At 39.9% G+C, this 17,716-nt stretch overlaps 1 protein-coding gene across 1 annotated transcript in view; it reads left to right on the forward strand.

The window, feature by feature from the left end:
- The first annotated feature begins 1,805 nt into the window (after positions 1 to 1,805).
- Positions 1,806 to 17,716, forward strand: part of SLC9A4 (solute carrier family 9 member A4) — a 36,927-nt gene continuing 21,016 nt past the window's right edge. The window contains exons 1-5 of the mRNA XM_032100405.1: positions 1,806 to 3,897; positions 4,053 to 4,573; positions 6,757 to 7,220; positions 12,456 to 12,715; positions 15,783 to 16,000. Of these exons, the coding sequence (XP_031956296.1) occupies positions 4,264 to 4,573; positions 6,757 to 7,220; positions 12,456 to 12,715; positions 15,783 to 16,000 (1,252 nt within the window). The 5' untranslated portion in view covers positions 1,806 to 3,897; positions 4,053 to 4,263. The remainder of the gene's footprint in view (positions 3,898 to 4,052; positions 4,574 to 6,756; positions 7,221 to 12,455; positions 12,716 to 15,782; positions 16,001 to 17,716) is intronic.

Consider the following 17,716-nt stretch of genomic DNA (forward strand, 5'->3'; position numbering starts at 1 on the left):
ATAAAAATTCTTTACCTGTGTTTCATTTGCACACAAACATTCTTTCAACGAGACTTAAAGTTCAATAACTGATCAGTGCTTGGTGTCTGAGCTGATATTTTGATCAGACTTAGCCATTGCTCCTTACACAAGTCTCTCTGTTTACAAACATAACAATGTATGAGAACAGCATATCTTTTGCAAGGAGCTAATATTTAAGAACATTTTTCCTTTAAGATTCATTATATTTTAAAAGAAGATTGACCATTGACAAGACTTTTTTTTGAATCAGCATTTGGGCAAATGAGAGAAAAGATTGGGAATCATTCCCTACCACATGGCTTTTGCCTGGAAGGGACCAGATCTTTAAACTGCCTTGCACTAAACATGAGTACCTTCCTTGTTTGCTTTGGTAGCATATGTCTACCAAATCTGCAAGACAGCAAGGAGCAAGGTTGTCTTTGGTGATTGGATAGCTGTAATCCAATAACAGGTCATAATTTTAGGTTTGTAATGTGCCTACTTAGATAGATATAAATGGAAGCCGAGCATTAAGAAAGAAGCTGAATGCTTCAGCCAGACTTGTTAATGTATAGAATTTATTTATTTATTTATTTATTTATTTTAGATGGCAAGGAATTTGATGCGTTTGTGTCCTATGCAAAAATAAACTCTTCTGAAAGTGACTCTGCTTTAATTAGTGAAGAAAAATTTGCCCTGGAGCTTCTTCCAGATATGCTAGAAAATAAATATGGATACAAGTTATGTATTCTTGAAAGAGATATTCTTCCAGGAGGAGGTAAGGTCCCTGGGGATGGTAGAAAATCTTCAGTTTTTATAAAATTGCGTTTCAATTTCCAAAAAAACCTTATGCACCAGAACAACAAATTGTATAATTTGGTAGTGGAATTTATGTTCAAATCTTATAACGTTTTGATCTTTGTACCTGGTCCCTGTGGCTGAGGCATACATACTTTGGAGTGAGATCACTGGGAGCTACTAGGCTGAGATGAAATTCCTTGTACAAGAATTTCTTTGCAAGCAAACTCTGTTCTCCGGAAAGAAAGCCTCGAATATTTCAGTAGTTACTTTCTAAGCGACTTTGATCAGTGCCACCTGCAGTAGTTAGAAAGCTCTGTGTATCTGTTCCTGGGAGAGATAAAGACAAGTCCAAGTGTCCCTTGAGACTCTGTTTAAGTGTGTTGAGGTCTCAGCTGTGCCCTTCATGTCCTGAGCAGAAAGTTGTGTTCTTCAGTTGTATAAGAACAGCCATGGTACCCTCTGATAGCAAACACATTTCTAGAGGTTATATGATTGCTCAACATTCTTAATCTTGGCTTTCCTTATTTCTGGGTTTTAACTGTTGATAAAGGAACTGATAAGATAAAAAATCCATTGTAGAATGCAGTAACTTTCACCATTTTCTCTCCAGCATACACAGATGAAGTTGTAACAGCTATTAAACAAAGCAGACGGGTAATCATTGTTTTGAGCCCAGCCTATGTCAGCGGACCAAGCATCTTTGAACTGCAGGCAGCAGTGAACTGTGCATTGGAAGATAAAAGAATCAAACTAGTATTAATAAAGTTCCAGGATTTCCAAGAGCCAGAGAATCTGCCTCCAGTAGTGAAGAAAGCACTTCGGATTTTACCAATCGTTACCTGGAAGTCTTCCATTTCTGCTGCTCCACACAAGAAGTTCTGGAAATACATGCATTACCACATGCCAATGAAAACTACGAAGAGGCTGGGAAGTTTCAGCCTGAAGAGCTTATCCCAAAGGTTATTCAGGCTGGTATATTGATAGGAGAAATTTCACAGGGGGATGACATCAGGATCAGAAATGGTAACATGATTGTCAAAGACCTTTTCTATATCGTCTGACCACTGTCAACTGTCACTACAGCCAGCAATAGCTCCCTCCAAAACAGTCAGGAGGACTGAAGTGTCACAGTGCACAGCAAAACTGTGCCACTTCACACAACTGTAAATGTGAGCTATCTCTCATAAATTAATATTTAATTACAATTTTTATTATATTTATTATACCATTTTGTTGTGATTTTGAGACATACAATGTTCTTTGCACTGTATTTCTTTCTGGAATATTTTTACACTTGTTTTCTAGAAAAAGATTAAAAAAAGGGAAATCAAGAGGAAGCTTGCAGTTTAATTTCTGATGCAGTCCAGTGGGACAAAGCCAAAGTTTTCAAATGAGTTACCTCCTCCAGTGCGAACACCAAGAAAATACAGTGGGAGACTAGTACAACTGGGTATGCCAAAGGGATTCAGAAAAGAGGGACCACTGCATAGGCTTATGCCAGGCATCTCCATCCTTTCTTCAGTGAGAGGAAGAATTCTACCACTTTTGAAACAATTCACACTCAGGGACACCTGCACCTGATCATTGCTGATCCTGTCTGGTGCTGGTCACTCAATGCCCACTGAACCTGTTGGCATTATAGGTGTGTTGCAGGTGTAAATCAAAGCCCTGGTTGTCACAGCTAGTAGACTTCCAGGGTCTCCAAAGTCTTTCCCTTGTAGTCCTCTGGCTGCCAACTCTCCAGAGTTCTTATCACTTGCTGTCAAACCATCTTGCAGCCTGTGTGCGTATGTCTGCATCTGAGTGAAATGCAATGGTCCGTATTAAGCAATCTGAGTAGTATAGCCACTGCTCTGCTGTTCTGCTCACTTCATTCCTCCTTTGAGTTAACAACTTCCTGTTTTATAATGCTAATTGAATATCTCATTTGCCAGATTCCTTGTTGGAAAGGGGTTTCAAGAAACACTGCTGTTAACAGGATCAGTATACTGAAAAAAGAACTCTTTTGCAAGCAGGCTGAGCATTATCTACCTAATGCTATATTGGGTTCAAAGCTTTCATGGGAGGACTGATGGTGCTGTGAGGCTGATGGAAGATGGTTCTTCATGTAGAAGCAGAACATCAAAGGCCATCACTGAGTGTACCACAGAAAATGTTGACATTGCAGCTGCACCTGTATTGGAGATTCGGTTCAGATCATCACAATTTTGATGCAAATTTCCCAGCTGTCACCACATATTGCCTTTTGTTTTTCATTATAGAGCATCACAGTTGCACACACTGGATCCCTTCCGCAGAAAGTCAAGTGGAAGACATTCTCCATCCATGAAGGGACTTTCAGTCTGTGAGATCAGTTGGTCTGAAGGAATCCCCTCCCGAGTACACACAGTGTGGTTGTAGGGTTCTCAGAACTAGTTGTTTCAGGGTATCACAACTATTCTCCCCATCTGCACTATCTGCACTGTCTTCTAACACAATCAAATCATTACTGAATTTGAGTATTTTGAATAATTTGTCAGTAAATCAAATACACTCAGTTCTAATGCAAGTAACACAGGCTTTAGAAGCTTCTAATAAACAGCACTATGTTTGTACACCCTGTTATCCTCAATATCCTGACCTTTTAAAAAAATGATCCTGAAGAGCAGTTGGATGAGTATAATGTGTCTGCCCAGTAAATGCCTTACTGGTATGAGCAAAATAAATTCCAAATACAGGAAAACTCAAGATCCAGTTTTAGCTAGGTGGTGTGACTCAGACCTTCCTCTTTACGTTGTTATTACCTGCTAAATTACATACACGTTTAAGAGAGGGAGGCCCTCTCCAAACGAGGCTGTAATTTGCGCAGTCCCCCACCAGATGTCCCTACCGCGAGCCCCGCACAGTCTATTTACACACCGACTGGTTTTGTTACCAGGTGCTACAGGACCAGGGAGTAGAGCCAAGTGTGGCGCCCGAGGTGCCGCTGAGCAGGGGAGGCAGCCAGGGAGCGAGGGCAAGAGAGGCAGGCACGAAGCAGGTTTTCCTATCTGCCCAGGCTGCCACCACCTCTCCCAGCTAATGCTGTTCCCTCGTGCTGTGCTTGCTGCCTGAACGGTGAGCATCAAAAGTTTTTTGTTTTGTTTTGTTTGGGTTTTTGGTCTTGTTGGTTTGTTTTGGTTTTTTTTTTTTTTTTTTTTTTTTGGACAGTGGAGAAATCAGAGAGGCTGGATAAATAATGCAGTGGGAAAGTATTTTTTATTCCTCAACAGGGTGATGCTGTGGCCAAGGATTTTCTGGGTCAGAGAAACCTGCACAACTGGTATCTTCATGCAGCTCTAGGTCCGTTTGTAACACAAGGAATGGGACAGGCACATTAGGACTATAAAATGACCTCTAACAGGCAGCTAAAAGAGCCCTGAGAAAGAAGCGGCTGTGGCTGTGGGCAGCGTGAATCAGCAGAAGGGACAGTAGCACACCTTCATGCACCCACTATATGCTAAATCTGTAATAAAGTCGTCACAGCCCAATATGGGCTCTACCACGCTTGCACATGCAAAGCTTTCCAACCTGCTTCTGTTGCTGTTGAGTGTGGCATCCTGCTCTGCTTCTGCTAATGTGGATGAGCCCAGCTTGGGCAAGAGGTCCTTGCCTCACTATGAACCTGATTCCAGTGGTGCTGTTGGCTCCTCACAAGACACAAGGCTACATGTTCTCACACTGGACTATGACTATGTGCAAATTCCCTATGAAGTTACCCTTTGGATCCTCCTTGCCTCTTTTGCAAAAATAGGTAAGTAGAAAATGGGGTCTCGGGTCCTCCTATCTTGGAAAGAAGTTAAAAAAGTACAATGTAACCAAGTAACTTTCATTCATTTTGTAGCTGGGATTGATTTTACAGTGTCTGTTCTCAAAAGAACAACTGTGTTCATTACCATGGCAATGCCAAAATTCCACCTTAAAATGATTCCATCCTACTTCAGTTAACGTATGACCTCTAACCTTCATGTCTCTTGGATTGTGAGTAGTAAGTAGCAACAGATCTCCCTGACACAGTGCTGTCCACTCATTTTTCTAGTCCTTATACATCACAAGATGCTGGAATTTGCAACCTGACACAGCTGCAGAAATCAGTTACACCAGACTGAGAGTTCAAGTGTATTGAATTTTGAGGAGAAAGTGTAAAGAATTCTTCCTTTGTGTGAATAAGAGGAAACATTTCCCTCTGAGTCTTTGTTTTACATATTTGCTCTTTCAAGTTCGTGTGAAAAGTAATACCAGAGGAGAGAGACTGAGAGTCTCTGAGGGTGTGGATCATCAGAGATGCAGGCTAAGTACCTTTTGAATACACACCAATGCATCTAGCTTCTATTAGAGCTCCATGTGGGTATCTGAATGGGAAAAGACAATTCATGGAGCAGTAATTACAGTAGGGACTGCAATTAACATGGCAAAAAAGCTCATCATACCTTACACATTTTCATAACTGGACTTAAATTATTTTGACCATTCAAAAGTAATGCAGCAATATCAAATAAACGAAGAAGATAGTAATAATGCAAAGAGTTGCACACATAAAATCTCCCTTTTCTTTTGATCTTTCTGTAGGATTTTCAAACATTTCTTTAGAACAGACTCATAGGTGAGACTGATGTTTTTCTGGAGGTGGCCTGAAGATAAACATTTTTCATGTCATAGTCACCCAGCTGACAAAAATCATTACCACTAACCATAATTTGCCAGTTTCATTATAGCTGATGCCCTCAATCCAATTCCAAAAAATGTCTTCACTGATAACATAACAATCAAAATTTTCACAAATAAAATTTGTTATGGCATCAGCAGAGTGTGTTAACAGTAAACATATCGACCAAATTCTTTATTTGTCATCCATAAAATCATAGGACTTAACATATGGCACATCTACACAATATTCTTGTTTTGAACAAGAAATAGATACTTTAGAAGAACTGTGTGGTGCCTCCCAGATGGACCTGTTACTTTTACTGTGAGTTTTCAAATAATATTATTTCTGATGAAAAGTGTGGAGCTGTTAATTTCAAATATAAATCAATGAAAGAGTTAGTCAGAATAATCCGGTTACCCAGGGAAGAAGATTTCCAAACTGTTAAAGTTTTCAGTGTTTTATTCAGGTATGATCTTCTTTCTGGATTTCAAGATTTAAGGGTGGAAAAAAGTTCCAAGATCTTAAAAGGCAGAACAATCCCCTTATTCTGGCAGAAGACTTGAAAATGATTTTTTAAATTAAAAGGCGAATGAGTGGATTTATAATATTAACATACTTCTTGATTTAAAAAAAAAAAAAAAAGTGTCCTAAAAACCCATTGAAAATTTCATAAAAATATTTTTATATTCCTTTGTGTTTGAAGTCTGATAATTCAAGGATCACAGAAATACAGTCATGGCAGAGCCTTCTAGAGCTGCAAGATGAAATCTGAGCTAGCTTCAAGCATGGGGTCACTGACATCGGGTTTAAAGGTTTCTTAGTCTTCCTCATTCTCATTCTTTCAAATTTAAAAAAAATCCTGACATTTGTTGTACAGGCACCTCTCACTCACGATATGATCACACAGTTCCTTGTATAGTGACTAGATGAGCCAGTAGCAGGTGGGAAGTCAGGATTCTTAGAGAATATGTTCCTTCCAAATTGTGGAGGATCTTTTCAAAGAGGTTTCTGCCTTTCCAAAAGTGAAGCTTAAGATCAGACATGCTCGCTCAGAAATCAGGAGCTGGGCAGCAGGAAAAAAAGAAATTCAGGGTCAAACTCTTGCCCTGCTTTAGTGATAGACGTGTGGGAATGTTTAGTTTTGAAAGGAAGAGTACTGTCTGTTTTTACCTTCATAATCCTTAGAGCAAAACCTGCCTGGCTGAAGACAAAGTGTTCAAATGGAGGCAAGACAATTGTGTGACATCAGGTAATTTAAACTTGAATAATCTCCAAATGTTTTATTCAAGGTTTCCATATCTATCACCGATTACCAAGACTTATGCCTGAAAGCTGCATCCTGATTGCCATTGGAGCACTAGTAGGAGCAATCATCTTTGCCTCCCATCACAAATCTCCACCAGTGATGAACACTAGTATTTACTTCCTGTATCTCCTTCCCCCTATTGTCCTGGAGGAGGGTTATTTCATGCCAACTCGACCATTTTTTGAAAACTTTGGATCCATTCTTTGGTGGTCTGTTCTGGGAGCTCTGCTAAACTCATTTGGTATTGGCCTCTCCCTCTATGGAGTCTGCCAGATCGAAGCCTTCGGCCTGACTGACCTGAACCTGCTGCAGAACCTGCTCTTTGGCAGCATGATTTCAGCAGTGGATCCCGTGGCAGCTCTGGTAGTTTTTGAAGAAGCCTCCGTTAATGAGCAGCTTTACATGATGATCTTTGGAGAGTCATTGCTAAATGATGGCATAACTGTGGTGAGTTTCTTTCCACTCCTTGTTTTCCCCTCTTTGTACTCATGTGGCTTGCAGGGTTACTGGGCACAGGGCAAGAACAGCTCAAAGGAGATCCTAATACATTATTTATTTTATGAATACGCCACTCAATTGCACACAAGGGATTTTAATGTATGCAAAAATTACATCTTATATTACCACTTTCAAAAGCATGTATTTTAGAGCTGCCAGAAGAGGGAAACATGCATATGAGATGTGCACTTGCATTCACTGAAGTGAATGGATAAGCTACAGCTGATTTTCCTGGTAGGATCGGTGTAGGACCTCGGAATGTTCTTGACATTGTACAAGCAAATGAATAGAAAATTGTACTGCTTAAAGACTGAAGGCAGCAAGGGTAGAAATACAGGAGACTCTGCTTTCTCACATACCTGAGAGAATGCTCTGGAAAAAAATAAAAGGCAAGCTAGATGTGGACAACCTCTAGAGGCTACACTCTGTCCTCCAGCCCTTTCTAGAAATTTCACCAGAGACCTTAGTCAGGAATTCAAAATGCCACTAATAACTTCACACAACTGTTTCTATCAGTAAAAAAATTGACATCTGACAAATGTTTGCCTTTTTTAGCTGTCTTGTCATAAATATCCAGAAACAACGTTTCCTGAATAAGAGAGATTTTGTTTGGTTGATTGGGTTTTTGTTGTTGTTGTTTTTTTCTTTTTAAAAGGTAAAGAGTTTTACAGAGCTCCTTTTGCTAATATTTTTCCCTCTATCTCATTAGTTCTGCTAAAATTGGAGCAACCTGAAATTCTAGCTGTAAGCATAGGTGACAAGAACATTTAAAACATATGTTTTTCAAGGAAGAAATTTCAAGCAGGACGTTTATTGCTCAGAAACCAACAGGACTGCTCATGTGGTACAAGTTAATGGCAGGTTCAGGAGTTTCACTAGATAAGATCTTTACAGAATTTAAATCACAGGAATCTAAACCACATAAAAACTATTCAGATACTGCTATACATGAGGTACAGCCCAACTCGGACTTGTAAAATCTGTACAGAGTTCACTGCTGAAAGGCTTCATGGGAGAGGTGCAGTTTATGAGTATCGAGAAAAGAAAAAGGAACAAAGTAACTTCTTGCAGCCACAGCCTATTGATCATAAATCCTTCTTCTTGGTGATCAGAGATACAGGGTTGATGTAGAACTAAGGGACAAGTGTAATTTAGTTTTCATGCAAACTACATGGGCGCTACAGGTGTAACAGAAAAATCCCCACTGCATCTATTACTTACACTTTTTGGTTTCCTCAAAAACGGACCTCAAAAATGTAATACCTCTTTTTCATACTGGAAGAGCTTGTTTCATGCTTTTTTTTGATGGGCTTGCTACCTTCCCTTTCCTTTTCTCCCAGATGTTTATGGTGCAGGTCCAACTCCTGATGGTATTTACCTGAGCTTCCAGTCAGGATCCTGTTAGAGTATAAATGTGCAGTGACAGAAAGCCTTTTAAAACAGCAGACTTAGGCACTCCTCAGCAGCACTGGGTGTGTTAGTAAATGAGATGAAAGGGATATGTTGGGTCCACCACTGAGAGTTCCCATTGCCCCACACACTCTCATCTTTGGGGCTCATCTCAGAGCAGCTGTGTTGCCATCAGTTTGTCAGCTCCTGCTACTGCATCTCTGTATCAACCACCACTCATCCTATTTCTGGGCATTTGAGTTTTCAAAATCTCTACCTGGCTTCACGGTTAAGAACACTGAAGTATTTGTCACCTGAATGGAGCCCAGTAGGTGACTTTCCCCTCTCTGATATCCCACTTACTTTTTTCAAGACTTTAAAACTATTTATCTCAGGTGTCTTCTCTTACCATTTCCTTCTCTTTCTCTCTTAACAGTTTCATTTGCTCTAACTGTTTAAAAAAGATAGTATCACCAAGATACATTAAGCATACATATCTTTTTATTGTTTTAATACAAATATCCCCTGGTTCTCTCCAGCCAGCTTATCAGCTTGAACATTTTTTCCCCAGCAGGAAAAACTGGTATGAGTTTTGTTGAACTTGTATGTTACATTTGAGGAAACAATAGCTCTGTCTTCTATATTTAGTTCAATATCCTGGTATATATAAAAAAAATGGCAAAATAACAGACTGTAGAATTAGAATTATAATCTAGAAGTTAGGACTTTGCCTTAAGGGGGTGGGAGAAAAATGGGTAATTTACCCTTTCTACACATTGGTACCTTTTCCTATTCCCCTCAGTAGGGCCATATCTGTGGATGGAACAAGAAGGGTCCAAATCCTGTTAATTGCTTCTTTCCCCACTTACTTCTGAGTGGTCTGCTAGTATCAGAATAGTTCAGACAGCAACAGGTCTGGACCTAGGATTCATCATACATTAGTGGAGTTTCAAAGCCCTGTTCAAAAAAGTGTAGTAAATCCAGTGCAGATCTTATTCAAATCTGAACTCGGGTAGAATACCCTGATTTTGCTGTGAATTTGTGCTTCAGGTTTCTGAAGCTCTGCTCCCACATATACACAGATAATTTTGTTTCTAAACAGGAGCTGAGAACCTGTATGCACCAGGAAATGGAATATTCTCTTACTGCTTAGTCTCTGAGGCTTGATTTTAGAAATACTGAGAACACCTATATATCATGCTGTATTCAAAATGAGTGACAGAGACTATATTCTCTAATGGAACACTCTCTTCTTTGTATGCAGCAGAACAGTTAAGTCTAATACATATTGAAGACCTAAGTAAAATTATTCTTTTATTTGAGGAGACTTGAAACTTCCTCTTTGATGTCACTGAGAAAGACTTTGACCACTGGTTTGGGTGCCAGGAAGGATGATGGAGATATTCTCTGCTCCCACTGTAAAAGTAGTTCCACTGTGCTTACAGTAAAACTAACTACAGTGGTCAGAAATAATTATCAGGGTAGTAAGAAAGAATTATCAAGAAAGTCTGTGTTGCTGGTTAAGGCAGTCAGTTGAGAATCTTTTCTTCCAGTGCTTCTGATGTGGGTGGTATGTGCAGTAATTGTACAGAGACACCTGGAGCATGGAGCAGTCCCTGCGGAGTCCCCTGTGGCAACAGTGTCATGCTCTCTCTTCCTCTCCCTGGCTCTAAGAGCTGCCCAGTGGTACAAAATCCTCTCCAAACAACTCAAAGCATGATGTTCTCAGTCTTGCTACATGACACCACTATCAATCCATCCCTTCTTTTTGTGTGAGCAAAAGCCTCCTAATCTGATTCAGGCTTTCCTAATATGAAAAGAAGTCTAGTATTCCATTTACTGGCATAAACACTGCAATGTAACTTAGCTGATCCTTACTTATATGACACAGTGCATGTTGTGGTACAGAACAATTTACTCCCACAAAGCATGTTACAAAAGAAAAAAGGAAATTATGTCATATTTCCATAGCTTCCATTTTGATGCCAAGTCAGTTAAATCATATAGACACTTTAGGAACTAAAAAAGAGAAAAAAATTTCTTGTTAAGTCATTTGCTGAGAATAACTTTCTTTCTTCATAAGTCAGCAATAGATGCGTTTATAAAGAATGACAAGTCTTAGGAAGAGGTCAAAGTCTACAAGGAAGGGAAACAGAGAGAAAACAGGCTCTGAAATTAAAAGCTATAAGGTAGGTAGGGTGAGGTTTGCTTACTGTGGAGACATGAACCCTCTTTTCCTTATCTGCCGCTGAAGAGCCAAATTTCATACGCTGGCATTAGGAAAAAGTAGTTCTGGGTATTTTCTTAAATGAAATATTTTGTTTGGCTTTGTCTGTCTCCCAGAACTATTAGCAGTGAGCCTCCTGAAGAACAGACTGTGTGACAGCTCAAGGTTATATGTCCCCAGCAGCAATTTAAGATTAGATAGTAGCTGAGCAGTAATTATTATCCTAATGAGCTTGACTCTTCTACCTGCAAATACCTGCTTTAGTCTTCTTAATAACCTTCTGGAATTAACTAGATGAAGAAGAAAGACCAAAGAAAACCATAAAATGCAAATTACTTTGGTCTATTTATTGTTTTTGAACTAATGCTTTAATGCAACATCTTTGGAGAGCTGGTGTCTTTAGTTGTTTATCAAATTCTCTTTGAAACTGAAAGGTCACTTTCATGTGTTACACATGCACTGTAAACAGATCTGACAGGACTTAATATTAACTGATTGTCAACAACCTCTAAGGCCTTTTTATTACTACACCACTCATTACTCTGGAAATTTTCTATTAATTTCTAAAAGATGAATGAAAGTGAAATATGCTTAAAATTTTTCATTAACAGTTTCTGCAGAATAGAAATTATTGATAATAGAAGTATGGTAAAGTTTTCTGCTCTAAAGACATTTTCTTTACAGACCAAATTATAAAATACATTATATAAAATTTTAATTTGAATTCAATTCAATCTTTCTTCTAATCTGATATTTTCTTTTAATTTTTGTAATTTCAAGATTTCTAGTCAAAATGTGTATAAGTGCAGGGTCCTTAGAACATTTAGAGTGTCACAGTATTTGGTTCTTACTTTGAGATTGTTCTCTGGGGAGGTGATTAAGTGGCATCAAGCTCCAAATATATGATGATAGAGAAGCTTTATTTATCTATCTAGAGACAATATGAAACTGAGGCTACCCCCTTCCCTTCCCTTCCCTTCCCTTCCCTTCCCTTCCCTTCCCTTCCCTTCCCTTCCCTTCCCTTCCCTTCCCTTCCCTTCCCTTCCCTTCCCTTCCCTTCCCTTCCCTTCATCAAGTGCTATTGCAAAACATGTAACATTCGTGAGTCCATCCAATGAAGTTTGTCCAGTCTACTGATCCTATAGACAACCTAAATAGGATTTAAGTCAGAAGGAGAATGCGGAGGGTAGAGCCTGGGGCTGTCAAGGTACATGGCTGGGCTTTTAACTTCTGATACAAAGACCAAAACTTAAATTTACCTTCAGAAAACAAACAAACAAAAGACTATTTTTTTATTATTCAGTGGCATGTGGTCCCACAGTAATTTACTTCTATTCCACAGCCATTTACCCTTCTTTTTTTTTGTCTTTTTCAGGACACTTAACAGACTCTTACTTCTGGGACTTGTTAAGAACAATCTGAGATTTCAATTGTTACTTTGCTGATATGTTTAATGCAATTTCAGGCATACAAAGACACAGACACACACAATGTTTCACCTAAGAAATGAGTAAACCTGCCAGGTTCAGAAGCATGCCTGACTGCTTTCTTCTTCTTTTCACATGTAGGTTTTATATAACATCTTCATCGCCTTCACCCAGATGCACAGGTATGAAGAAATTGAATCCATCGATATCTTTGCTGGCTTTGCTCGCTTCTTCGTGGTGGGGCTGGGTGGAGTCTTGTTTGGCATTGTATTTGGATTTGTCTCAGCATTCATGACTCGTTTCACCCACAACGTCTCTTCAATCGAACCACTGCTGGTCTTCATGTTCAGCTACCTGTCATACTTGTCTGCTGAAACCCTTTACATCTCTGGCATTTTGGCGTGAGTATTCCTTTCGCCTTTTTGGATGATGTCTTGGAGGAAGTGGCATTGCTTTTTGGTGGTTTGCTCAAGGCTGGTACAACGCAGCCTCAGAGAGGGAGTGGACAGCTTCTTAGATATCTGTAAAATGCAGTGGTAACTAGGAAAATCAAACCCACAGTCAGTGTAGGCACAAGTATGCTACCAAGGAACATTGGTGAAAGTACTGCCAGTTGTGGGTAAAGTGGCCAGTGCTGCCACCATCTGTCTGTGATCTCTGATAAGATCAACAGCAGGAGAGAATGATTTGTTAATACAGCAGTTTATCTGCATTTATTCCTAAGCAGTTTCACAATCAGATTATAAGAGAGACATAAGAGTATGAAAAACATAAGAAAGGACACCTGAGTTCTTTGTGAACTTCAGCTCTAACACAATTTAATGGAACTACATTACATTTGAACAGCATCACTGGGATTGAAACTGGGCAAAACCGGGCAAAACCAGGCAAAAGAGAGCATCACCTACCCTTGCATACTTACAGCCATGTATATGAATATTGACAATCATATTTTTTTGTGGTCAGGATAGCTTGATACTGCTGTAATGCTGGGGACATGTTCCTCAAAGTATGTGATGGTGTGGGTGTCTGATGCAGAAAGAAAGCTGGCAGGTTCTTGACTGGAGTAAATTCAGAGAGGATGAGAATTGTGGGAAGGAAAGAGGATGGCAGCAGGAAAGGAGCTGGAAGAGAAAGGAAGGAATAGGGATGGAAGTGAGAGACTTAAGGAGAAAACTGCTGTCAAGTGAGTTTCAAGGATACCACACCAAACAGCCCATCTGCAGGGTAAAGCATAAAGAGATGGGAACCTATGTTGCTAAATGCCCCAGCTGGTGCTGCTGGCTGCCGTAGGCTCAGCGCACAGCTGGTGGGTAGCAGCAGCTTTGCATGGCCTGTACTGGCTCTGAGCTTTCATGATGGGTCTTGGAGGACCTCATGTTCCAGAAAGTGTTTCCCTTTATAGAGGAAAAACCAGTTTAAACTTAACAAGTACAAGCATATGGCTGCTGATGACCAGACAGCTGCATGTACTCACCTCAACTTGTGAAGCTGATTTCACAGAATCACAGAATGGTTTGGGTTGGAATGGACATTTAAAGGCCATCTAGTCCAATGCCCTGGCAATGTGCAGGGACATCTTCAGCTAGATCAGGTTGTTCAGAGCCCTGTCCAAACTGGCCTTGAATGTTTTCACAGGTGGGACATCCGCCTCCATTCTGGGCAACATGTACCAGTGCTTCACCACTCTCATTGTAAAAAAAGTTTTTCCTTATATCTAGTCTAAATCTACCAAAATCTTTTAGTTTAAACCCATTATCCCCTGTCATTTTGCAATAGGTGTGACTAAAAAGTTTGTCCCCATCTTTCTTATAGGCTTCTTTTAAATGTCAAAAGATTGAAATAAGGTGTTCCTGAAACCTTCTCTAGGCTGAAGAATCCCAGGTTGTTCAGGTTCAGAGCAGAATTGCCTTTGTAAAAACAAAGCAGGATGGCCCTGGGAAGCAGTATTTGAATATTTAAACATTAAATAAGTAGTTAGTCAGGATATAGATTATCTTGAACAATTAGACAAAGCAGATGAGCCTTGTGCTATGTTTTGTATATCCAACACGTATACTCAGATTGAGGTGACTGGCAACTTTCTTCGAGCAGGATTAGATCTACTATGCAGTGAGCACTAATACCATATAGACCCTTTCCTACCTGCACTGCCCAAAATACTGCTTCCCTGCCTGTTCCTTGCACTAGACTACATAGCTCTTTATTTCTTTCACTTCTTATTTTCATTAGAGTTCTGAAATTATTAGTAATATAAGAATGTTAATATAATTGGGATTTATTATTCTTACTGCTTCATTAAGGAAATTATTGCTTGTTTTAGAGATGGGAACTTATTGTCACCTTTCTGAATTATTGAGGATTCATTCATTTTTCACTTGGATCATGAAAGTCTATTATGTATGTGTATCTGAAAGTCAACAGTATTAATCATTAATGCCTGATGGCCTTGCCTTGGAGTGTCCTTGGACATGCTAAATGACTCAGCTCCACCAGGATACCCTTGAGATTTCTTCAGTGGAAATTAAATGAGCAGAAACTAGAGAAAGGTTATTTAATAAAGAGTCATCATTCTCTGAATTCACAAGTTTGGAAAAATATCATTACAAGAAACCCCAAAAGACTAAAATCATATCAGTAGAAACTAGATAGGTGATAGAATATGTTACTAGCATAGCACTCAATCTGTACTACCTATGGAAATGCAAAGGGGAAAAGGGAATCCCCTTCAGTAGGGCTGATCAAAGACTGCTCCTCCCTGTGATTGTCACCAGCATCTGTGCTGGGTGGCTGCTGATTCCTCTGAAACAGGCTCTAGTCTTCATTAACAGTGAAGAAGTGGAAAACATCCCTTTGCTTCTATAGGCACATTCCCCATGCCCTAGGTAACTAAAGGGAGAAGGACACCTTTGTAGGTTAATTGAACTTTCTCCTGCTGTGGTTGGAGAGTCCTGAAGCTTGCCCTGGCACTGCTGATATGGCAGCCAGCTGCCGGGGAGCCATGGGAGCTTTGGCCCTGGCATGGGACTACCATGGTCTGCCGCTACCACCTCACGGGAGAATATCACTAAGAGGCAGGTTATGTCTGTCTAACTGGTCCACCTGTAGGCTGGTACAAAACACAACCTGCCTGCTGTTTGAGACAAATATTTGGTGCTTGGTGGCTCCATGTTAGGCATTCAGGATAAAATGGACTTTGAACTGGAATGTGATACCCTCACTTCCTTGTCAGGAAGGTTGATTAGTTTTCTTCCTTTATCCTGTATGTAAAACAGATTTGTAAACCTGAATGAAGATGCTTTTCTATCCTATGAAATAGCTGAAGTTACTGAAAAAAAAAAAAATGCTCCTTGTTATGATGAAGGTCAGAATCTGGTGATGGAGAGTGCTGGTAATGATGGCTGATGTTGTCCTTAACTGAAAAGAAGAAGGGGTTGTGGCTGATCTCTGATGTTTTGCTTGATACAGGATGACAGCATGTGCAGTGACAATGAAAAAATATGTGGAGGAGAATGTTTCCCAGAATTCTTATACCACAATAAAATATTTCATGAAGATGCTAAGCAGCATCAGTGAGACCCTGATTTTTGTGTTCATGGGAGTGTCTACAGTGGGGAAAAACCATGAATGGAACTGGGCCTTCATTTGCTTCACTCTGCTCTTCTGCCTCATTTGGCGGACACTGAGTAAGTCAGCTTTTGCAGACAACCTTCTCTGCGCCTCTGAGAAAAACTCTTTGTACAAAGTTGTGTTAAAAAAGCCTGTGGGGCAGGCACAACTTTTTTAACAACAAATTTACTAGGTTTATATTAGTGACAAGAAAAATTCACAAATCTACACACAGAGAAAAGGGGGAAAAAAGCCCCACACAAACCTGAATGCCAGTCTCTAAGCACAGACTTTACGTTCAGGTGAAAATTGAATTTTTAAAGCAAAATTAAAATATTATCATGGTTATGCATGTTTAGGTGAAAATGGAATTTGTTAAGCAAAATTAAAATATTATCATGGTTATGCTTATAGAGATGTTTATATCTTAATTTACTATATGCCCTTGGGTAAGTGAGCCTCATAATGATTTCATCACACACTATCATTAACTTACTAATTAGATAATGTATATCATCAAACTTCTAGTACTGTAACACTACAGGTCCTGGGCTGGGAATGCTAGAGATATACAAAAAGAGGGAAGGTGAAAATTAGCACTGATAGATAACTAAAGAGAGACTTACACCACATGTAAGCCAACCACACTATGCTACTGCTCCTCACAAGTCAAGTCCGAAGTTTTAAACTGCCCATGTGAAATGACTCAATTTTGCACATGCTATGTCCCATTCCTGCAAAGGTCTCCTACTCCGGACCTTTGAGACTGGGATTCCTCTAGCACGGGCAAGGTGGTTTATAGATAATGTCAGATGAGTTGTGAGACACAGTTTCTCATCTTCTCCTAATGTCCAGGATGGGTTGAAAGTAATGTTGAAAAGGGAGAAGCAATAAGGAGGCTGGTGGTTGGTGTTCTGGAGGTGACAGCAGTCCTCATACACTTCTCCTAAAAGCTGCCCTTGTGGCTTTTAACCAGTTCACTGCAACAGTGGAAGCAGAGAGGCAACACATTGCCAGCTTCTCCCTCATCTACTGCTACTGTCCTGCTAAACTTTCTAGACAACACAAGAAAAGAAGGAATGGTCTGCTGGGTCAGACTAACCCTCTAGTGCTGTCTTCAAGAGACCATGCAGGAGATGCTAATTTTTGTAAGGGTAATTTATAATTTTAAAGAAAATTAAGAAAATCCAATTATTCTATCTGGTGACCTTGGAGGAGATATTCCGAACACTGAAATTTAAGCTAACAACATTGGCTAAGTTAGCACTTTAGTTCCTCCATGATTCATTTTTAGTCAAAGGACTATAATGTGGGAAAGAATTCTATATTGGGCACCTGTCACCATCTCCTTCAGCCACCAGCCCCTGTTTATAACCCCTTTAGAGCCAGAGCTGGTGGCTAATGGCACCCCATGGGGCTCAGTACAGAGACCAATATATTTTTAGTCTTCCTTAATGAGCTGGAGGAAGGAATGAAGTGCACACCAAGCGACTTTGTGGCTGACAGAAAACTGCAGGGAGTAGTTAATATTCTGGATGGCTTCCATTCAAAACGACCTGTACAGGCTGAGAAATGGACTGACAGAAGGCTCATGAAGTTCAAGAAGAGCACATGCAAGGACTTGTGTGTTGGAGTAACTTCATACACCCGTATAGGCTTGGAGTCTTGTAAACAGCTCCGCAGAAAAGTCCTGGTCTGATAGACAGCAAGTTGAACACAAGCCAGAATTATGTCCTTATGACAAAGAAGTCAGCCACGTCCTGGGCTACATTAGCAAGTGTGTAGCCAGAAGG

Source organism: Corvus moneduloides, chromosome 2 (assembly GCF_009650955.1).
Source record: "Corvus moneduloides isolate bCorMon1 chromosome 2, bCorMon1.pri, whole genome shotgun sequence".
Taxonomy (NCBI): domain Eukaryota; kingdom Metazoa; phylum Chordata; class Aves; order Passeriformes; family Corvidae; genus Corvus; species Corvus moneduloides.